The sequence below is a fragment of the Vicugna pacos genome, chromosome 3 (genome assembly GCF_048564905.1).
Source record: "Vicugna pacos chromosome 3, VicPac4, whole genome shotgun sequence".
Taxonomy (NCBI): Eukaryota; Metazoa; Chordata; class Mammalia; order Artiodactyla; family Camelidae; genus Vicugna; species Vicugna pacos.
In genome coordinates this window covers 115,301,730-115,325,129 of record NC_132989.1, presented here as the reverse complement: position 1 = coordinate 115,325,129, position 23,400 = coordinate 115,301,730, and the positions used below count along the sequence as shown (strand labels likewise).

The 23,400-nt window shown below is 43.7% G+C and overlaps 1 protein-coding gene across 5 annotated transcripts in view; it reads left to right on the top strand.

Annotated features, from left to right (window-relative positions):
- The window catches only part of MTRR (5-methyltetrahydrofolate-homocysteine methyltransferase reductase), a 24,328-nt gene extending 928 nt beyond the window's left edge, over positions 1 to 23,400 (top strand). For 2 of the 5 annotated variants that reach the window (XM_006198296.4, XM_072958872.1), the window contains exons 2-15: positions 654 to 818; positions 1,721 to 1,874; positions 3,529 to 3,646; positions 6,183 to 6,558; positions 7,467 to 7,589; positions 9,083 to 9,236; positions 10,032 to 10,120; positions 12,525 to 12,705; positions 14,646 to 14,688; positions 15,245 to 15,431; positions 18,046 to 18,164; positions 19,234 to 19,326; positions 19,418 to 19,600; positions 21,838 to 23,400. In XM_006198296.4, coding sequence (XP_006198358.2) covers positions 690 to 818; positions 1,721 to 1,874; positions 3,529 to 3,646; positions 6,183 to 6,558; positions 7,467 to 7,589; positions 9,083 to 9,236; positions 10,032 to 10,120; positions 12,525 to 12,705; positions 14,646 to 14,688; positions 15,245 to 15,431; positions 18,046 to 18,164; positions 19,234 to 19,326; positions 19,418 to 19,600; positions 21,838 to 21,979 — 2,091 coding nt within the window. In that variant the 5' untranslated portion in view covers positions 654 to 689 and the 3' untranslated portion in view covers positions 21,980 to 23,400. Of the gene's footprint in view, positions 1 to 2; positions 508 to 653; positions 819 to 1,720; positions 1,875 to 3,528; positions 3,647 to 6,182; positions 6,559 to 7,466; positions 7,590 to 9,082; positions 9,237 to 10,031; positions 10,121 to 12,524; positions 12,706 to 14,645; positions 14,689 to 15,244; positions 15,432 to 18,045; positions 18,165 to 19,233; positions 19,327 to 19,417; positions 19,601 to 21,837 lie in introns of those variants that run through there. The other 3 variants (XM_072958871.1, XM_072958870.1, XM_031676894.2) reach the window with 3 other exon arrangements.

Below are 23,400 nucleotides of genomic sequence, written 5' to 3'. Positions count from 1 at the left end.
ACCCGCTGTATGCCAGGTGTCGCTCTGTTCCCTGGGATAGTCCATGATTTTTAGCATGTTGCTTAGCGCTATTCTATTACCCTTTAATTTCTTCGTGGTTTAAGTTGTGTTTAGATCTAATTGGCTAGAGGCACATACAAATATTGGTGGTTCATTCACTAAGAGGCAAGATTTTGGTTTGGGTTTCAGTTTAAGTTTCTCCCTGCAAACTGGCAGCCTTTTCAGGTTTAGACCCTGGATAAGTATGGGGAGAAGGCTTGAGTGAATTGGAGATATTTTTTTCTCTGTATATACATATGTGTATATATACATGCAGTCACATGTAGAGGATATTGAATTAAATAAGAAAGCAGTGTATGAGCATTGATTACTCTGATTAGTCTGTTTAGCTTTGGGTTCAAGGAGGAACCACTTTTTTTTTCCCACAATTTTAATGAATTTTCAGTTTTACGTTTTTTAAAAGAAGATGTCTGCGATGTATTGAGTCTCAAGCACTGTCTCTGTCAGGTACGTATTGTCATCTCCATCAACAAGCACATTTAGAGAAGTCTCATATTGTGTGGCTGTTGCTGCAGTCTTTTTTAATTAAGAGAATTAGTACCTGCGGGTTGTTACTACTTTGTGAGAAAGAAATTCCCTTTTCTGTTTTTCAGTGTAACCGTTAAGCTGTAGCATATGCTTTAGAGGTGATGAGGAGGTTTTTGTTGCTCTATGCAACACAGCAAGGACAGGCAAAGGCCATAGCGGAAGAAATATGTGAAAAAGCAGTTACACATGGCTTTTCTGCAGATCTCCACTGTTTTAGTGAGTCGGATAAGGTAAGAGCTGTTACTCACGTGGTTCCTCCTGTGTCTTGTACTTAGAAGTATTTCGGTTGGGAGCCGGTGTTAAACCACAGAGTAGGATGCTAAGTGCCACCATCACTATCAGCTGCATTGTAAGATTCCTGCCAGCTTTTTTTTTTTTTAAACCTGTAAGTTGTTTTTTGAATTAGACTACAGTCCTAAAAACTAAGACAAGTAACTGTTCTGGACTATACATGGAAGTATTAGTTTAGCCTTGTTTATCTCATGAGCTGGCTGGGAACAAATGAGGTAAGTGTGTTCAGAGGAACGCGAGTTTCCTTTCCACCTTGGGAATCCCAGTGCCCGCTTGTACGTCCCCAAAATAAAGACTTTGCCATTGGTGGCAGACAGCTCTCTCCCTAGATCATGGTAGTTTTTTCAAGGTAAACTCACTGTGACAAACTGTGTAGTGTCCTGAAAGTGTTGAATTGCCTGGTAAAATGTTAGCTCAAGTCTTTACCTGTTATGTCAGTGTGAAAAATAAAGTGAATTCCTTGGAGGCAAGTTAAATGATACTCGTGAGGAGCTGAGCTTGGGGAGTCGTTATAAATAGAGACAGTGAAGTGCTTCATCTGAAGTGTGTAAATTTAGGTGAGAATGAGAGATTAAAAACTTGATTTGTAAGACTTGGAAACACTGATGATCTCAGTTTATTACCACTGGTGATATTCTCAGCTCCCTGGAACTCTGAGGGAGTAGGGCCCTTCCTGATAGCCAGGTTTCCTGCTGTCTGAGGAGTGACTAAAGTTTAAAAGTGCTCTCTGTACTTTATGCAGTACAGACTGAAAGATGGTAAATTAAGCTGACTGCCCAGCTGATACACGTCAAAAATACATACAGCAGTAGATCTCTGACGTGACACCCTTGTTTCATAGTATGATCTGAAAACTGAAACAGCGCCTCTCGTGGTGGTGGTGTCCACCACGGGCAACGGAGACCCACCCGACACAGCCCGCAAGTTTGTTAAAGCCATACAGGACCGGTCGCTGCCCGCCGACTTCTTTGCTCACCTGCGGTACGGACTTCTAGGTGTGTGCCGTATTTTGGGCACTTACTGTACTGCTATTGCTGGCTTTAACTCTAGGGTCTAAATGTATCTTTCAAAACCATGGTGTATAACTATGTGGGTTTTATATAAATATTTTATGTATGTATAACATTTGAGTGTAAAAAATGTGCTGTTTCCCCAGTCTTCACCCCACAGCAGCTCCTCCGTAGAGCCTCTAAGTGGCATTCTTAACCATGGGCGCACCTCAGATTCAACCTTGAAATATTTCCCCAGTGTTGGTGGCTGGGTCCAACCCCGAGCAGTCCCTGAAGGAGCAGCCCTGCAAGCTATTTTATTGTGGGTTTTTTTAAGCTCCCAGGTGGCTCTCATTCTCTAGGATGGTCGTTCTGGCCACACACTGGGATCAGCTGGGGGTGTTTTCCTTCCAGTTCCATTACTTTGAGCCCCTCCAGTGATTCTGACGTACCTGTCCTGAGGTTGGATCCTGGTATCGGTATTTTTTAGAGCTCCCAGTGATTCTGATATGTACCCCAGCTTAAGAAGCACTGGTGAGGGCTCTGTGAAGTAGAGCTAAAATACTGCAGGATCAGGAGGACCGGCTTGCCAGACAGGAAACCGGAGGGGGAGTTAAGGGTCCGTTTGCCTGGCATGTGACCTGTATCCTCCTTTGAGAACCATTTTTGGTAGGGTGTCTAGCAGGGATGGATTGTGCTATGATAAATAACTGACTAGAAATGTGAGACTGTGACCCTGGCCAAGATCTATCATATACAGTGTATTCAAAAGAGCATTTTAGAGTGTTTACATCTCTTTAATTCGATTTTTTCCAATTTCTTTATTTTCAAGAGTGAACATGTACATATTGCTTCAAACATTCCTCAAAAGAGTTATTTAAAAAGACCAGAACCTGTCTAGCTTTTTTAGTCAATATTAGGCCCAAATATGGGCCCACCTTCTTGTAGGGAAAATATATGGAGATGATTAAACAACTAAAAATTAAAGCTTTTAATTTTAAAATTTCAACTAAGTATAAAAATGTTAGTCCATTTTCTTACCAGGAAACATAGAAGCAATTCCTAATGTATCAGCATAGAAACAGAGCTGGTGAGCATGTCTCAGATGTACCTCTCCACGTCCCAGACTGTGAGTCAGTGAACTCTGTAAAGGACAAGATAGTCAATATGTTAGGCTTTGCAGGCCTTGTGGTCTCTGTAACAGCCACTCATCTCTGCCGATGTAGCTTGAAAGCTGCCATAACAAGATGTAAACAAATGGACCTGGCTGTGTTCTAACAAAACTCTAATGGCAGTGGGTGGTCGTTGGCCCACGGGCTCTAGTTTGCAGACCCTACAGTAGTTAGGAAAAGTCTGCAGATACACATATTGAATGTTTTTAATCCTGTGTAATCCTTGTTTTCAGATTGCCATATTTTTGCACAGATGCATGGAAGCAAAAATGTGAAACACATTTCTGTTAACAGTGGTCCGAAGTGTTTTGTTTCTATTTGCATACTTAGTATTTCTCAAGGGAAAAATAAGAAAATGTGAAGTTATACATTATTTCTTGTTCCATCAACAAGGGCCTGGAATGGTATTGTTTTAAATGCTTTGTGTCTTCTGAATATATTTACATTTAAACCTTACTGTGTACCAATAACCTATTTGGGCTCTTTAGGTCTGGGTGACTCAGAATACACGTACTTCTGTAATGGGGGGAAAATAATTGATAAACGACTTCAAGAGCTTGGTGCCCAGCGTTTCTATGACACTGGCCACGCGGATGACTGTGTAGGGTAAGAGCAACGCGCTTCTCTGTCATTTCCGGTCAGCCTGGCTAGTATGTGATGAAAGTCAGCGAGGTTATGAAAGGGGTTCACTTCTAATTTCGCACTAAAACTGTGGTCTTGAAAGTTTTGGTTTTGTTTGCTTTTTTAGTTCCAGGACCAAAAAAGATCCTCCAGAGTTTGATCTATCTATTTTGTTGACTTTTTTTTCTTAAGTGCCTCATCCTCCTCAGTACTGCTAGTGGAGGAAATCAGGAAAGGTGCCCCAGTACCGTTACTTTGTCTTACAGCTGTGTAGGTATTTGCAGGAACTCGGATTGCATGTGCACTTTCTCTCTGCCATGCACACAGCGGGTGACTGGACTGGACCTCGGGACCTCGTGGGAGGACACCTGCCCAACAAGCCACGCGTTTCAGGTGGAGCCTTCTGGGCACACCGGTTCCTTGGTTCTCTCCGTCACCATCTTAAAGGTCATTTGCTGCCATTCCAACCAGCAATATAATTTCTCTTTTATTAATTTACTCTTTTTACAAATCAGTATTTCACCCTATGTGCCGCCTTTTAAGTCCTCTTATGTGTTAATTCAGAGACTTTAGAAAGCTTGTCGTATAGTTTATCCTGGTATTTATCCTTGAACTGTTTTAGCCAGATAACTGTGTGCGCACACGTGCACACACACTTGATTTTTTTTTCTATCAGTTGCGGATGTTAAGTAAATTCTTACCTACTAGAGCTGTGTTTGTACATCATGATAGTTTCAGCAAGTGTCATGCTTTTCTGCGTATAACACCTCGCACAAGGGTGTTGAAGACCCTTCTGTTTCCCCTTTGAGTCCGCTGCTTCCAGCATTCTCTGCAGCTTTGATGCTGTGGGGTTTCCACATCCCCAGGGATCACGTTCCACATGGACAGAGCTCTACCACATTTCTTGGCGTGTTATCTTTTACTTTTGTCCCTTTATATTGGGTCCCCCTCCCCCACCTTGTTGGCATTAAATGTTTACTGTCCTGTATGAGCTATTTAATTACTAAACCTTATAAAATCCATCAGTCCTGTTACTCGGTCTGTATTTTACTTCAAAGGCTTTTCGTTTCCCGAAACCAAAAATTTACTGGATTGGGTGTTAAAATTCTTGAATGTGCATTTCAGCAGATTGCATCTCTTAAATTTTCACCCTAACCTCCCTTTTCTAAAATTAAAATATTTTCAGGGAGGCATTTTGTGCCATCACGTTGAAGGGATTGAGAATATGGACTGGAGTCCAAATACCTGGGTTCACATCCTTGATTTTCCCCACCTACTGACTGAAACCTTGGTCAGATGACTTACGTTTTGTGCCTTGGACTCTCCCTTGTGAAGTAGTTAATAATAGTATATATTGTGTGAGGTTCTTTGGAGGATCACGGGAAATAATACGAGTTGTTTTAGAACAGCGCCTGCCGTGTAGTGAGCACTTGGCGAACGCGAGCCCTCTGATTATGGCCGGTATCATCTTAGTATTTCTGAGTTCTCAGAAAGGTGTTTTAAAGGAGGCTGTCATTATTGAACTGCTAATTGTACATACTTTTCCAAAGGCTCCTGAGGGACAGATGTCTGTATAACCACATTTTAAGCTGCATACTGTGTGATCACCAAGTTAACACAGTGAAATTACAGACAAAGTCACAGTAAGATGGAGGTCTAAAATGTGTCTCCTCTTAATGGTCATTTAGCTTTACGAATTGGAATTTAATGGTTAATTCATTTGAATTGTGATCGAAAACAGCAAGGATGTTATTCCCGATGTCCTGGTGCAGCCTGCCGTGGCCCTTCCCCCGAGTCCAGCGTCTCTGTTCAGGCAGTGTGGAGAATGTTGTTCAGTCGGTGTTCTTTGCTAGTAGTGAGACTACCATATTTAAAATGTATTTATGATTAATTGAGCTCTCCTAAAGGATTATTGCTTTTCCCTCTGTGGTCAGCCCTGCTGGAAATTTTACCAGAAAAATTCTTCAGAACTGATAGAAGATTTGAACTGTTTACTTACTCAAAGAGCATTAATCTGGAGTGATTTCTTGGTGATACTTTAATCTATAGAAAGCAAAGATCAGTAAATTGGCTAGGCCAGGAAAAAGAGATGGTAATTTGATGTAATTATTGTTTGTGATATTAGGGTGGCCTTGGATTTGGGGTAAGTTCTGCTAGCCTCATCAGAACTATGCATGCCTGTCTAAAACAAACAACTTCTTAAAATACCACCTCTATTTTAGGAAATTAAGAGAAATCACACTCCTGTTACCTATTACTGAATTATCTTCATTTTTGTTCTCTGACTTTTATACATGTTCATATTCTTTACAGCTCACTGCTAATGAACCCAATAATATTCTGCTTCTTAGCTTAATCCTTCATAGGTATTTTTTGTATTTTGAGTAGCCTTCATATTTAGTGTTTTTGACAGTTTGGTAGTGTTCTGCCAGATGGACAGATTCTGCCATTATCCCATCATTGTATATTTAAATGGAGAACTTAGGCATTTCTTTTTTCCATTTTTGTTACAATGGTCCAGTTTAGAACTTGTGGTTGAGCCATGGATTGACGGACTCTGGGCCGCCCTCACCAAGCATTTCATGTCAGTTGGAGGAAAAGAGGAGATGAGTGGAACCCTCACAGCGGCGTCTGATGCCTCCCCGAGGACGGACCCTGTGGCACCGGAATTATTACACATTGAATCGCAAGTTGAACTTCTGAGATTAGATAATTCAAGAAAAAAAGATTCTGAAGTTTTGGAACAAAGTGCAGTGAACAAAGAATCGAGCGCTTTGGCTGCAGACTTTGAGTCCTCACTTACCCGTTCGGGTCCCCCACTTTCACAGGCCTCGCTGAATATTCCCGCTTTACCACCAGAGTATTTACAGGTGTGTCTGCAGGAGCCGCTTGGCCAGGTGAGCGGTTTTACTTTATGCGCCCTGGGTGGCAGTGCTGGTGGATTTTTAATTACATTATACAGAGGCCAACAAGCTGTGGCCTGCTAGGCGAGTATGGTCTGCCGCCTCCGGTTTGTAAGTGAAGTTTACTGGAACACAGCCATGCACATCCATTCACGTGGCGTCTGGCTGCCCCTGCACTGCGGCGGGGGAACTGAGTAGTTACCAGTCAGAATCTTTTTCTCCTGAATCATTCCTTTCTCTGCCCTCAGGCTGCAGGAGGTGAGCGCTTCTTTGTAGCCACTGAGGAAGTCCTCTGGCTTTCACACTTAGCCACAGGTGGCTACTGAATTTTATTTTTCATTAATTTAAATTTAAGAGTTCAGTTCCTGAGTCACACTTCTTAGCCGTATTTCCAGTACTCGGTGGGCACACGTGGCTTGTGGCTCCTGTATGGGGCCAGTGAAGCCGTGGAACATCCGGTCATCGAGGAAGCTCTGTTGAACAGCACTGCCCACCACTCTGAGGGTTCTTGTGACCATCTGTATAGATAGCTGCCAACCTTAATAAACATCTTGTCATTTCCTTTAGAATCTCTGAAGTGTGCAAGTGTACTGTTTCTTTTTGCATAAGTTTGTTAGGAAGACTATTGGACCTTTTTGTGAAAATACTAGTATCTGACGTTTCCCATGTATCTCAGAAATTCCAAGCAAAGTCTAATAACCAGGGAGGCTGGGAAATGGATGAGCTTCTCTTCTGAAAGACTGAGCAGAATATGTCTGTAGCCGTTTACCTTAGAAAAGAACACTTAAATAGCCAGGGCATTTCCAGAGATGTGGTAGCTCTTACCTCATCACTTAGTGAAGCAATGGTAAGTGTAATTGAAAATTGCATTTAGTAATATTTTATCACATTCGTTTCTCAAGGAGGAAAGCCAAACTTCTGTGACTTCAGTGGATCCAGTTTTTCACGTTCCAATTTCAAAGGCAGTTCAGCTGACTACAAAAGATGCCATAAAAACCACTCTTCTGGTAGAACTGGACATTTCAGTAAGTTACAGAATTTATTCCTGAGCACAGGTGTGCTGTCAAGGAGGGCAGGGACTTGCATGATGTGTTCTGGACCACACACTCAGGAAGGGTGAGGTCTCTGGTGGGACATCAGCCTTTTTATTCTTCACCCATCATTTTCCTCTCCACCTCATACCCGCTTTCTTTTCACTTCAAGGAGGGGCTAAAGCAAGGAGTGACCGGAGAGGGTTCAGCTGGAGAGAGTAGTGTTGCTGCCTTAATTATTGAGAATAAAGGAATCAGAGCAGCGTTTTCTGTGAAAGAGCCCCGGAACAGGAAGCTGGTTACCTGGGGTCAGCGGCAGTTGACCAGGCTAGACAGGAGTGTGACGTTCATTTCTCAGAGTGGAGGTCCTTGTTCCTTTGAGAATCTGGAAGAAATTGTGGACGCCCTCTCCAGAAAAGTGATTGTCTATAAACGTGTTGCACAGTTTCAGGGGGTTTATGTGCTGCCTCTGAACCCATCCATGAGCTTTCCTGGCCCCTGCCCACGTCCAGGGGCCGCAGGTTAGGAAATGTGGCTGCTGATCCAGAACCTTCAGTGCCTCCGGACCTGCTGGGAGTCATGTAGCTCCACCTTTACCTTCACGGGGGCCTGCGAAGGGGGCTGGGCTTTCAGAAGACGGCACGTCGAGGCTGTCTCTTTAGAGTTAGTTGAATTTCTAATAGAAAAAAATGACAGGTGTCGAAGCTAGATGTTTTGCTTACATACTATTGAGTAGTTCCACGTTTCATTTGAACATTTAAATAACCTGTAGTGTTAAATATCCTATGTACCTCAAAACATTTTACTTTTGTTTTACACTTTCTGTCATGAGGAGGCAAGGGTTGGCTAATGGGCGGGGCCGGTGTGTGTCCTTCACAAGCTAGGGCTGTGGGCACACGTGGTCAGAGGCCCTCTCGGAGCATTCCTCACCCTCTGAGTAGACGTGCTGTGGGGAGGGGGTCCTTCTGGAGCCCGAGTGTGTTCCCCGCCAGTACGGTGCCAGATGGTTTAATGTGTGTCACTAAGGGGAAAAAAGTGTTCTCTCCCACCCCAGTTCCTCCCCAAAGGAAAGGAGTAAAGAGAGGAGATTGGAAGCCAACGCAGGTGGCCCTAAAGGTAGTAGCTTTAGCGCGTAATGTGTGTGTTTCTGTGTGTGTGTTTTCATCAGAGGAATTTTTACATGGATCATTGAAACACTGTTTATTGGAGCAACTTACTCTCTAGAAGATGCGGAAAGTCTTTATTTCCAGTCTGAATACTCAATGATATAAAGCAAAACATTGGATAACTATAGAATTTCTTGTTAAAAGTAACTTCCACTAAAAATATATTTATTCAGTTAGTTGGGCTTGTTTTTTGCAATTAGAATTATTTTGTTTCTAATTCATGTATTCAAAGGGTCGTAAAATGAAAACTCTGGTTTTGTTACCCTGGAACTAAAACTCACTTATATGGAATTTTTTTCTTTCATGTTGGTTCTTCTCTAGAAAACAAATTTTTCCTATCAGCCTGGAGATGCCTTCAACGTGATCTGTCCCAACAGTGACTCCGAGGTACAGGACCTAGTCCAAAGGCTGCAGCTCGCAGACAGGCTAGAACACCGTGTCTTCTTGAAAATTAAGGCAGACACAAAGAAGAAAGGTGCAGCCCTGCTCTTACTTCTCAGGGTGTCATCGGGCTAAGGGGTTGGAGGTGACGAGGACAAGTCTGCACAGATACCCGAGGGTCGGCCACGATCAGCGGTGGAATAGACCGCTCTCTGGTCTTGGTGGTTTCTTAACTTTCACATCAGATACCCTGACTGGGTCAGTTACGCTGAATGAGATGGTAATAGAGGTTATGCTTATTGGACACTTACGAACATTGAAAATGAAGTTGAGGAATCAACTTTTTCAAAGCTCTGGAAATTAACAGGCTTGTGGCAGACTGGGGAAAACTTGAAAACAGGAATGTGACTAGTTTTGGAGAAGCAGGTTGGGTTAGTTGGGCCGATTTGTTTGTTTTTTGCAGTTAGTATTATTTTATTTCTAAGTTAGCATATTATAATTTTTTCCACAATTAAAGGAAGTCATTTTTTAGTTATCTGCTTAGAATCCTTTGAACTGGAGTTGAGTCAGTCTGAAATTCTTTATGAGGATAACGGGCAGTGGTGATGGGCGTTTTGTCCCCCGGTTGTGGGTGATTTCCCTCTTGTTTGTTATACCTAGACTTGGTGGGTGTGGCTAATACAGTCATTCTGTTGAATTCATAGTAATTTTTTTGGTAAAGTGTGTTTTTCTGCTGTCTTCCTCTTGGGGAGATGTTTTTGATTGACTAAACTTTGTCACAAGTCATACTATACTTTGACAGCACAGTAATGTGAAATATTAGCTATTTGTGTTTTTAGGGATTGAAATTTACTTTGTGTCACGAACTCTCTCCCGTCTTCCTGAAAAGGAGCAGCCTTGCCCCAGCATGTACCCGAGGGCTGTTCTCTCCGCTTCCTTTTCACCTGGTGCCTTGAAATACGAGCAGTTCCTAAAAAGGTATATATATATATTTTTTTTAATTATTTGTGTTTGGCTGACTGTTTAAAACTGTGCTTGCCTCTGTGTACGGTTTATTAAATCTGGTATTTGCAGATTTTGAAGGCTTAGAAAATATGGTCCTCACAGCATGTGTTCAAAACAGTTCCCCGGGTGTGTGGTGTCTTTGTAATTGTCAAGGATAAATATGTTTTTTGTTGTGCTTATTTTGAAATTTTGTTTTCTACTGAAATGAGGTTGTTAAAGTAGGGCTGTTTCTTAGTCCTGTTTTATTTACTAGACATTCACTGGGAGGGGAGAGTGGCCCTAGTGACTCGTGCTCTCCAGCTGCGCACGGACACCTTCCCTGGTTGATGACAGGAAGCGCGGGGGAGGGCGGGCTTTCCGCTACCTGCCACCTGCTTAATGTTGTGAAGACCCTTTTTGTGTAGAAATCTGTATTGTGTCAGAATTCTTCAGGGAAAATTGAAGGGGTTTGGTAGGTTTTGTTGGTAATTTAAATGAATTCGGAGACAGAAAGAGCCACTAGATGTCAGTATTGTGCCGGGCACGACTGACATTTTCGTATTAAATGGAGCTTGTGTTGCCAATAAACATGAATAGTGCTATTATGAGGTTGCCCTGTCCGCCGTGCAGTGTGTAGTCTCTGTTTTATTAATGCGTTTGTTAATTTATTAATGTGTTTACTGCATTTGTGGTCTTTGGGAAGTAAACTACTTTAGAGAGAAGTTTAGCCCCAGATGCAATTGAGTAAATTTACAGTTCACTGTCATGTGAACTTCTTGATTAAATAACTCAGTTTTAGTTCAGCTTTATAATTTCTGAACATTTCATAAAGTATATGTTTAAAAATACATTTTTCTTTACTACATAAGCAATCTGCTTATAAAATTTCCACACAGAAGTAAGTAACTTAGGAAACGAAAGTCCTCTATAGTCAAACCCTCACTTGAGTTTTGTTTTGCTGAGGAAAAGCGAGGTCATGCAGTCTATGTGCTGTTCTGTGACACGCCTTTTTCACTTAAAAAGAAATCATGAGTTTGGATATCCCAGCATGGAAAGGCGCTGGAGATACTTTGAAAAGATGCTGTTGGTGCAACATAATTGATTTGATTGTGGACAGTCGGTTGTTTACAGTTTTCCACTGTTAAAAACAAAACTAGGTGAACATTCTAGTACTGTATTCATCTTTGTACACTTGTTTGAAGCCTTTTTTAAAATTCCTCGGAGTAGAATTACTAGGTTAAAAATATTTCTAGATTAAATTTTAGTTATATTTGTTAGCTTGTTCTCTGCACAGTGCAGTATTTCGTGTTTCAGTACCAGAAAGTTTTCTGTAACTGTAAAGTGGAAAATATTTTAAGGAATTTATAGTTGCTATTATTTTAGCCTGTAACTTAGGAAATTTTATCAACTGGAGAAATTGTGGTGCGAAGCATTCTTGGTAAAGTCCCGTTCTACCAGAGACTCGCAGAGACTGGGGCTTCCTTCCTTCCTTCTGCAGTGTTTCCCAGGGGTGGCTCTGTGTCCGGGGCTTTGAAGAAGCCATGTAGTTGTTTGTCCCTGGAGAGTTCAGGCAGGGGTTCTGGGCGAGGACAGTGGACATCTGTGACCTGCAGGCGCTAGACCTAGTCGTCCCTGCTAAGGGCACCCAGGCCCCGGGGTCCATGGGGGCCACGGAGTGAAATTAGGGGTGCCCTCTGACGTTTCAGCAGCACTGATGCAGGTGACATGCCCAGATGCCTCGCTTCCCTTGAACAACGAGAGCCGCGTGTGCCGCGTGATGGGCACACTTGGAAGCACGTTGAAACAAATGTAACGAGCAAGTGTGGATTCGCTTGGATCCTTGAGGCTGGGATTCGGGGCTTTACTTTGCTGTTCGTGCTCTCCTTTTCCCGCTGCGGCTCCGGGGAGACAGAGCCGCGTGCAGGGCCTCTCGCTGTCCTGGCCCCCGCTGTTTGTTCTGTGGCCACTGCCCCGCGGCCACACGTCCCGTCTGTGCGGACCTGCGCGTGCTCCCCGCGAGCCGGGCCTCGCCTGCCTCCCGGCCCTGGGGTGGCCCCGCCGTCCGCCTGGGCGTGCTTCACTCCGCCTTCCCCGTGGCCGGCCTTCCGCTCAGCCTTCGTTCCGGAAGCCCCTGGCCTCAGAAGCCCCTGACATCCGTGGGCCCCTCTTGGGTCGCTGGCCTGTCCCCGCTAATGACTTCGTGCCTTCGTTGGTCTCGCCAGCCTGCGAACCCCGATGGGCAGGTTGGGCATCATCTTGTGCCCAGTGCCTGTCAGAGGAGCGGCACTCAGCAGTTGTCCAGTAACTGTAGGTGGCAGTGGTCAGCTAAGACGAGGACAGGCATCGTGGCCTGGGGTAACGATGCGTAGTTACAGGCCTTCCTTTGCCCCTGCCACAGGCGTTTCTGCGAGCGCTCGTGGACCACACCGGCGACGGCGCGGAAAGGCGGCGGCTGCAGGAGCTGTGCAGCCGGCAGGGGGCGCCCGACTACAACCGGTTCGTCAGGGACGCCCGTGCCTGCGTGCTGGGCCTCCTGCGGGCCTTCCCGTCCTGCCGGCCCCCGCTCGGCCTCCTGCTCGGTGAGTGGTGCGGGGGCGGCCTCTCCGGGGAAGAGCGCCTTTGAGTTACCTGCAGGCGCCTGGGAGCACAGCTCAGTGACTGGTCTGTAAGTGGTCTTCCCGTTTGTCCCAGGGCGCCTGGACATCTGAACTGCCTTGAAGTTAAAGAATCTCTCTTCCAAGCGTTTACATTAAAAAAAATTTTCTTTCCTACGTTGCCACTGTCACTTGCTCTCTTAATACAGCCAGTTTTAATTCTGTTTTTCAGAAAGCATCTGGTCAAATTTTATTTAAAAACGAGCTTCCCAAGGAAAAAACTATCTTTTTCAAAGATAATGATTATTGATGGAGTTTGATAAAGCACGCGCTCTGTGTGCAGACACAGAAATGCCCCATCCTGGCAAGTTGAAATTTAGGGTTTTTGAAGAGCCAAAGGGGGCTCCTCATGTTGGACCAGTACAGACGTGGGGCCTTACTCACGGTGCCTCTGGGGGTTAGGCTTGTGAGGGACCGTTCACAAAACGTCCGAGTGTAAGGCTGCCCTGGTTTTTGTCCAGATTGTTTCTCCTGGGCCTCATACTCCCGCAGAGGAGTGGCAGGAACTGGAGACATTTACCAGGGACAGTGCCTATAAGAATTTTATAGGATTTTAAAACCTTTATTATTTCCTGTGCTTGTAGTTTCATCATCTCATCTGTTTTCCTATCGAGATAAGCAGTGAAATGTTTGGGACTTGCATCAGTCTTGGGTGACAGGAGAACATGGACGCTGGCCAGCAAGGTCCCTTTTGATGCCCAGGACAGGAGGGGGCCCTCTCCTTTACAAGTCGGGCCCTGTTTGCTTTTCCTTTTTATTTATTAGTATTTTCCTTCCTCCTCCTCAGGATGGTGAGGCCGCTCTTCCTATTTCCCTCTCAAATGAACGTTCTCACCCTCATCGGTCCAGTCTTGAGCTAATGAGGGGTTGGTGACCCATCAGAATGTGTGTAGGGCACTTCTAGGAAGTCTCGTAAAGCTGTTCATCACGGAAAATGTGTTTCAGTCCTTTTTACAAATTTCCTGTTACTTTTTTAAACTTGTATATATCACTTATTACATAGATAATGTAAAAAAAGAGACTTATAAAATTTTTAGTTATTTTCTAATTTTGTCAGAAAACTTAATATATTTAAAGGTTAGTATTAAGTCAAGCCCTCTATTAAACCTTATTCTGATATTCCGACTGTAAGATATCTTAGAAAGGTCTTTCCAAATTTTGGGGAAATAACCGTCTATAACGTACTGAACACAATGTCCAGTCTGTTAGTGGACAGTTAGGTATTCAAATATTGACACTTCTTAATCTTCTTTTAAAAGTGTACCTATGTGTCTGGAAACCACTTGGTTTCTGGATCATTTGATTATATTCCACTGTTACACTCCCATTTTTGTTACTGCCGTATTAATATAAAAAAGAAAAATATTTCAAGCCTGAGCATTTTCCATAGCCCTTAAAATAGTGGTCTTTTATCTTTTTTTGGGTCATTATCTTAATAATCCGAAAACTCTGGACATTGTGCCCCAGAAATGTGTTTGTACACACACAGGTGCACACACAGGGTGTACTTTTCCCTGATTATGAAGCACATTCGTGGATCCTGTTCTTCTCATCCTTCAGGGTGAAAAAAAAAAACAAAAACCCCCCTTTAGGTAGACATACTGAGTTCAGAGTGAGGAAATGTGGTATGTCTGGTCTTTAAGAATTAGAAAAAATATTTAGTAATATTTTACTTAGACACAGTGAATTTACTCTAAAATAAGTAAATGTGTGCTGTAAAATATGATTTAAAACTAAAACATGCTGTTTTGAATATTCCAAATAAGAGAAAACAGGAATCAAATTCAGACCTTGAATTTTTACCCTTCGCATATAATTTGTTTTCAGTAGAAATGAATTAATAACTGCTTATTATTTTCTTCTAGAGCATCTTCCTAAGCTGCAACCCAGACCGTACTCCTGTGCAAGGTACTGATGTTCATTAGCACGATGCACGGCGTCTTTCTCCTAAGACGCGATGAAACCCTTGACTTCTGAATCTTTAGTAGCTGCAAGTTCATTTACTGAAAGCTGCTCAGGTTTGTGGAAGACAGCAGCAGACACGATAGGGATGAGGATGAAGACTGGACTTAGACTCCTGTCCTCCAGGAGTTCATAGGATGTGGAATCTTCAGTGGCTCCCATGGTTCCCCTCTTAGTGAGTGTCCAGATCCTCCATCTGCTGCTTTGATTGGTGTGCCCGGCGCCGTCCCTGGGCGGCAGAGGAGGTAGGGAGGAGACAGGGAAGTTTGTGTGAATCCTGTGTAATCTTGGAGGCAGGCAGGTAACTGGAAGCTTTCCTAAATGATGTAAAGCTGGAGGCCGGGGTGGCTTTTCAGTAGGGAACAAAGCTGCTCTTGGAAGAGTCAGAAGGTAAGTCAGAGCCTATTAGGAAACACCCCTCAGTGCAGTGAGAAGGCCTAGTTTGGCCTGTGTGTGCTCATCCTAATGCGGCATTTAAAACCCCATCTCTGTGTCTTTGTAGCTCCAGTCTGTTTCACCCAGGGAAGCTTCATTTCATTTTTAACATTGTGGAGTTTCCGTCTGACTCCGCAGCGGGGATCCTGCGCAGGGGCGTGTGCACAGGCTGGCTGGCCACGCTGGTTGAATCGATGCTTCAGCCAAACACGCGTGCGCCCCCTGCAGACGGCGAGGAGGCCCTGGCTCCCCAGGTATGACAAGTGTGCGGTTTCGGGATCACTGAAACTATGCCGTTTGCCTGGTTAGAAACAGCAGTGGAGTGTCTCCTGCTCTGTCCGTTGCCGTCAGCGTGTTTCAGAGGAAATTTATGCCACACTTGAATTTTAAAATCTCTTTTGGAAAGTCAGGAAACATTACTTTAACTCACTGTTAAGTAGTCTGTATTTTCTAAATATGTAACGTGTGGATTTCAGATAATAGTCTTTCCTCCTGGCTTGTCACAGTCGTGGAGGAGGAGACCTTTTCTGTTAATATTCTTGGCAGATTGGCTCAGGAAGAGTCGGGTGACGCGAAACAGCTCATCTTACGTTCAGTCTGTATCCTGTGTTCCGAATAAGTCACTTTAAAATGGCAGTCAGTTGACAACTGAAGATTAATTTTATGTCTTTCAACTATGAATAGTAGGATTTTCCCCTGCCGTTGTTCCTTCCCTTTTTGTCAGGGCCGTGGTATTATTTTGTATTTTGATCTACACTTGGTAGAATCTCATTAGAGACCACACATTGGGGACCAGTTACTGTTGTCCCTCCTCACTGGTGAGGATGGTTGAAATTTAAAAAAAAAAAATATCAGTCTTTATCATGAAGTCTCCATGGTATTGAAAAACGAACACATCATTTGTAGTGTTATCTTACTACTGGTTTGGTTGCTGTAAGTTACTGAAGTTGAAAGCACTTAGTGGGGATTAAGATTTCTGGTATATAGTTGAGGCTTAAGGGAAGATTAGTGCTTGAAATTGCCTTTTAACTTGGTATTTTCCCAGTGTGCTGCCTGGAACAGGTGCTTTGCTGTGTGTGGCCCTTGGACTCTTAGATTATTATGCATTAGTAAAATACTGAGAACCTGGGAGATTTCTTTTTTGAAAAGAAACACTATAGTACTGACATAAAGTATTACGTCACTTCATGATCACAGCAGATGCTCTCCAGAATGTTACACAAAAGCATATTGATAACGTCTTACAAACAGTAAGCATTCTCTTTCACGCGTTTTCCCCCCATCCTCCCTTCCCCATTTATATAAAGGATACAATTTAAAATTAGTTAAATTTCAACGTGCTGATAGTACTGTATTTCATTAGGAAGTGGAGACCACGTTAACGTTCACACGATCCGTCCGCCACACGCCCTCCCCCAGCTGGTAGACAGTACAGTTGTTCACAGGTGTCCCTGCTGTGGAGGGGGTAGGCTTCCCTTCTCACCGATGCTCAGCCTGGCCAGTGGACCAGCCCTGGCAGTGAGGGGTGAGCAGGCAGGATTATGTCACCTTTGAGCAGGAGCTCTGAGCAGGTGGCGTGGCATGTGGCTCGCCTCCCTTGCCCTTTCCCTCTGACGTCAGGTGGGGTGATCCAGGTCAGGGGTGCTCCTCGGGTTTGGATCCAGGTGGAGGAGATCGTGGTGCAGAGCTGCAGCCATTGGGGAGAGCCGGCGGTGAGCGTCTGGTCTCCTTGCCGCCCGTGCCTGGAAGACGGCAGTGAGCTCTCGTTAACACTTCCTGCCGCACCCTTCACATCCTGTTTTCTTTTGCTTCCTGGAACTTACCACTACCTGTCAGTCCATAGATATATGTGTGTTTATTGTCTTTTCCACCCATGTAATGTAAGTCACACAAAGATGGAGGTGGTTTTGTTCATTTTTCAGTTGTACTGCTTGTCATGTTGAGTACCTTCCATGAAAGTAAGGGAAGGAATCAAGTGAATCAGGCTAATGTGATGTTAATCACAGTTTCATTCCAAAACGAGAATGAAACCATAGCCATTTGACACAGCTCTGCCAGTTCTTCATTTAGAAAGTACTGTGTTCATCCTGTTGATGAACTTCATACGATTTTTCTCTAATAGAGGTTAAAATACTTAGTTACACAGGCAAGGAATGTGGGAAAGATTCCTGTCTTTCTTGACTGTTAGTGCCACTCAGGCACTGGAAGATACACGTGTTTACAAATTGATAACTTGTGGGCATCCTTGGCACATGATTTAGAAGGAAAACCTTTCGAAATTGTAACCAAAAGATTTTGCTTATCTGTCTATCACTTATTCTTCTAGTTTTGCAACAAAACACAAATCACATTGGACCTAGAGTAACAGATACAGCCCAGTTCTCTACATCTTCGGAGCAGCCCCTTAATTCCCCTTCTGGTTGCCAGATTGGGCCTAAAGCCATCTCCCCATCTCGAGGGCAGTCTTCATTGTCCTTCATGTCCTAACATGAAAGGTCATGTGTCTGTTTTTTGTGCATTTCTTCATGCTGCATAGAATCAGTTGCCTACTAGGAAGCAGATCCTTTTCTTGGGCCTAGAAAAAGAATCTGATTATTATTTATTCAGTGTTCTTCCTCAGAAATATCATGCGTATCATTCTTAAAACACCTTTGACTTGGATAGAAAAGAAAAATTTGTGAGACAGACTCATTTCTCTGTGTTGACAGGTGTGTTTGTGGTTTCAGTGAGATTTAATGCTGCAGTTTAGTTTTATGATGCTTCTTTGAGGGAAGTCGTACTTCCTGGTTTCTTCAGCAGAGATCACCTTGGTTATATGTTTTTGTCTAGGTATTTTTTGAACTTACGACCATTGGCTTAATATTTCAGATATCCATCTCTCCTCGAACGACAAATTTTTTCCACTTACCGAATGACCCCTCCGCCCCTGTCATAATGGTGGGACCAGGAGCGGGCGTGGCGCCCTTCATTGGTTTCCTGCAGCACAGGTATGTGCTTTCTTTGGCTGGTGAGAAATGTACCCCTTGAGATTCTGGGTGGGAATATAATAGAGGACTTTTCTATTTCTTTGGTAGTTTTTAGAACATTGGACTTTGGTTGTAAAATTTTTATTTTAAAAAATCATTATCAAGTGTGTGATAGCATAATTTGTCCCCATGGGAGAAGTAAATGTATCTTCTGGGGATGCGGCTCTGTGCTGAAACGTCCCTTTCCACTGCGGTGCTATGTCCCGTCTTGTCCCCCCAGCGCCCCCCCCCCCCACTGCACTGTGGTTTATAGTGCATGTAGCTGGGGACAGATCTCAGGCACACCTTGATGCTGCTCTGATGTCAGCTACTCCTTAACTGGATGAAGTCAGCAGTAACAGAGATCCAGTTATACCACAAGTTTCAAAGTTAAACCCCCGACACCAGTAATTTTCAACAGAATGATATTAATACATGTATCTTTGTATCAGAACACAACTATTTGATATAAAATAAGTAGATGAAATTGTGCTTCTCTTCCTGCTTGTGAAATAACAATTCTTATGTAATGTTCCCTGGACAGTGTAGCAGTACCCTTTGGACAGAGTCTTTTTTGCTGTTTTATTTTCTTTTGTTTTATTTCTTTCCTTAAAGCAAAAAGGTAATGGCAGATACACTCAGTGTGATCCTTGGAGGGGCCATTATTTCTGAAACGTTTCACAGCAAGTCATCCTACCTTTTCAGCCACTTTTCCATTTTATGAATTGAGTTAATTTTATTCATAAAATTATAATTAATATTTAATGTAGAAGTTAGGCTTCACACTGGTATTTTGAATGAGCCCATGATAGAGATGACGTAGAAAGCGCGTAGGTGACGACGGCTCGCCAGCCAGCTCGTTTCAGCGTCTGCTGCAGTGGCTCAGGCTCCCCGCAGGTGGTAAGGGGTGAATTCAGTAAGTGGACTTTGTGTGACCGCAGAGGTGGGTTCTGCAGGCCCATCTGGGTTTGTCAGTGATACTTCCTGACCAAACAGAGATTGGTTTTACCTGTTCTTTCTATCAAGCATCTCAACCTGCTTTTTCACGTAGGGAGAAACTCCGAGAGCAGCACCTGGGCGGGCGCTTCGGAGCGACGTGGTTGTTCTTTGGCTGCAGACACAAGGACAGGGACTATTTATTCAGGTATTTTCCCTGCTAGTGGGCAGTTCTCATTTCAGACCTTTTCAGCTTTAAGTTACAAACCTTCTAGCGACCTGTATGTTTTGCATTTCAGAGAAGAGCTCAGACATTTCCTTAAGTGTGGAATTCTAACTCACTTGAAAGTTTCCTTCTCAAGAGATGCTCGTGTGGGGGAGGAGGAAGCCCCAGTGAAGTACGTGCAAGACCATATCCAGCGTCACAGCAAGCAGGTGGCGAGGGTCCTTCTTCACGAGAATGGCTATATTTACGTGTGTGGGTAAGTGGCCACGTGCTCAGGTGGCGAGGGGAGGGCGGTCGGTGATGCTTGCTAAAGAAACAGGGCCGATCAGTTAATAATCTAGACACGTACGGGTGAAAGATTTGATTCTTAAGGACAGGGATAGAAATACAAATTCTGGTATGATTTTAAAATACGTTTAATAGTCACGAAATTGTTGTTACCAGGAAAATGGTGAAAATTAAGTCATGCACTGGGGAGTGGTCTGTGCTGCTTTAAATACATGTTTTAGGCTCTAAAAGTCATGCCGTGTTAAGCTGGTGACCCTTTAACCTGGAGTTTCAGGATGCATGCTGTTGTGTCGCAGTGTGTGCTTTGTGCAGTTGACCTAGCTAAGGAGAAAAGCTTTGGTTTTGACTCAGAATGTGGATCTGGGATTCTTTTTCTTCAGCGCGTAATTTGTAATGTCAGAGTGGGCATAGCCAGGAGTCATTCGTAGGTTGTATTTTATTTTTTGAGTAAGCATTCGTTATGGAAACCTGAGATCACCAAAGAGAGTAAAAATGTTAGGATCTTGGCTGCTCGTTTTAATGGAACTCAAGGAATTTTTGCTAGATTTTTAAAAAGGAGTTTTGAAGTAAAGAATTATTCTTTTTTATTCTAATAGATCCCTGGCATTTGAAACATTCACTAAGTCACCAAGTCAAGTTTTGGGGTATTTTTAAGCTGTGATACAGAAAAAGAAATACTGGCATAATGACCTATAAGTATAATTGAAACAAGAACGAACTTTTCTGACTTAATTCTTTATGACACATTCTGATGACTTCTGCTTTGTTTGTTTCATTAAAAAAAAAACTGTCTGTGGGTACTAAGTTGATTTCACGACCCGTTAGTGACTCAGCTAGAAACCACTGCTTTAGGTCTTAAAGGGCAGAGATTGTCAGTTTACGTTTTCATTCACTTTTAATGAAGTATTTGGTCTTCGTTTTGTTTGTGAAGGACAGTGCCGTCAGTGTCAGAGGCTGGCGTCTTAGATGCACCTGTAATAATAGAGCTGAAGTCCATTGTGAAAATACATACGTACAGATGTATCAGAAACTGGTAATTGAGAATTGGAGGATTTCTTAAACATCCAAACTCTTAAAACATTAACCCAGAAATAACTCCTTACCATAACTGGTGCTTTGTTTTCACCCCTCTGGAGTGAAGTCGGTAGGGTTCGTAGCTGGTCAGGCGAGGGCTCAGAGGGAAACCCCACTCACTTTAACATGGACCGAGCAAAGGAGACTGAGAAGGAACAGCCACGCAAAAAGAGCGAACTTGTCCCTAAGCCCGGGGACACCGTCTCAAGGGGGAGCCTTTGCTGCTGATAGTCAAGTAAAAAGGGGACAGAGAAGGGACCAGTAGGTTTAGTGACTGGCAGCCCCTGAGCCATGGGGAGGGGCCACGGGGACAGAAGCTTTCTTGGAGTCGTTGAGAGAGCGTGATGGGGAAGTTGAGACAGCCTTTCTTTATACATGATCTTCTCAGGAAGTTTTATTGTAAGTGACAGGATAAGCTCAAGTTCTGACACTTGAGTGCTGTCTGACACTTTTATTCATTCAACAAACAAACGAGTGTGTACTGAGCACTTTGGCACTGTACGGATGTCAGAGAAACGGGACATCAAGGAGGTAGACTCCGCACCCCAAACCACCCCCTCCGTGGGAAAGGCCAGTCAGCAGATGCTCGGGGATGGCAGGTGCTGCTTGGGGGCTGCAGGCGCACTGGGGAGGGGCGCCTCGCCCGTCCTGCGGGTGAAGGAGCTGGGACGTGGAAGAGCTCTTAGTGAGAGCTGAGGCCCTCAGCAGGTGCTCAGTAAAATGTGTCTGTGAGTAACTGCGTGTGCACATGTGAGCATGCATGTGCAGGCCTAGTGGTGTAAAGGCAGCTTGTTCTCAGGAGTGCAAGTCACGCTGTGTGCCTTGAGAACAGAGGGAAGACAGGTGTGAAGGGGCAGGTTGTGAGGTCCTCAAACACAGATTTCGGCTGCTCCCGGAGCAGGGACGCCCTTGAAGGATGTTGAGCCATGAGCAGTGTGGTCCCCATGAAGGCCTGGCATTGCAGGGATGATAGGTGACTGAGGCTGGGAGGCCTGTGGGACACTTTCTAGATGCACGGAGGGAGGACTGAGGTGTCGTGATAGTGGAGCCACCAGCAATGAGATTGTGAATTCAGGAGGATTTGGTAAAAATTCCCATTTCTTGAACATCAATGCTGTTCTTTTTTTGTAGAGACGCTAAGAATATGGCGAAGGATGTGAATGATGCCCTTGTGGAAGTAATAAGCAAAGAGGTTGGAGTTGAGAAACTAGAAGCAATGAGAACATTGGCTACTTTAAAAGAAGAAAAACGGTATCTTCAGGATATTTGGTGATAAAGTTGGAAAATAGTGGAAGAGAATTAAGCTTTCTTGACTGAATGTACTAAAAGACAACTTTACTGAAGATTGAGACTTTCAATTAAAAAATTTTTAACATTTCTTAGAGGAAGGGAGGGTGGTGGACCATTTAACAATATCGGAAACTTTCGATTCAGTTTTCCATATCTGCCCCCGTCCCCACCCCTCCCCTAACCTCCCTGAGCTGGAAGGCAGCTCTCACTCCACCAGCACCTCCCGGGGCCACCTCTGCGTCCTGGAGAACTTTGCAGGGACCCTGACCAGCTCACAGGGAATCTGTATCTGTGCAATATGGGTTGTGGGCACTAGAGTTAACTGGGTAGATAGTTAAATCCTGTGAACTTGTTACCACTTTTTAAAATAATCTAAAAATAACTTATATTCCTATGTAAAATATACCATAAAGAGTATTCATATTACTGTGTTAAGATTACATATGTATGGCATATCAGATTATGTTTATATAATTTTATTAAGTGATTTATTACCAAAACTATATTTCTGACAAAAAATATTTTAAGGTAATACTGACAGAGATTTAGTTTTTTAATGATGCTAGGAATATGAAACGTTTTGAAATTCCACTCTGGCATATGATTTATTTACCAAAGTTACTTCTATTTTAGTATCACAGTTCCAGAATTCAGGGAAATTTGCATTCAATTTACAGATGTGAACAAGTACATTTTTTAGTAAAGCTACAGTCTTTTCCTTCTCCATTCAGCCCTCCTCACTCCCTACCTTTTTATTTTGGCTCCCTCTGGCGTATTGTTTTAGTTCTTCCACGTGATGTATTTTACTTCCATCATCTCGTGCGAGCTTCAGCTTAGGCTTAATATACCTACTTAATAGCCTTATATTTTCAAAATTCCTCCTATGGTCTGAATATTTACATCCCCCAAAACTCATGTTCAAACCCTACCCTCCACTGTGATGGTGGTGGGAGCTGGGGTCTTGGGGGTGATCAGGTCGTGAAGGTGGAGCCCTCGGGTCGGGGATCAGCGCCCTTGTTAAGAGGCTCCAGCTCCTCCTGCCTGGCGGGGGCAGTGAGGAGTCGGCACCCAGCAGCCGGGGGGGGGGGGGCCTTCACCAGAACCCGACAAATACGGGCACCTGGCCTTGAGCTCCAGTGCCAGAACTCTGAGCCGTTTCTGTTGTTTAAAGCCCCTCAGTGGTATTCTGTTACAGCAGCGCACGTGGGCTAAGACGTTTCCCAGTGACACATCCTCTCATAAAATATGTCAGAGCTGAAAACAAAATGTAAAACGGATGTGAAAACGTTTCTCCAAGTCTCCAGCATATATTGTTTTTTATATTAAAGAGATTGGCATTTGAAAAACAAACCTCTACCTGTGAAAGTCTTCTGGTCATTTTGAAAAATAAAATTCTGAAGGAAA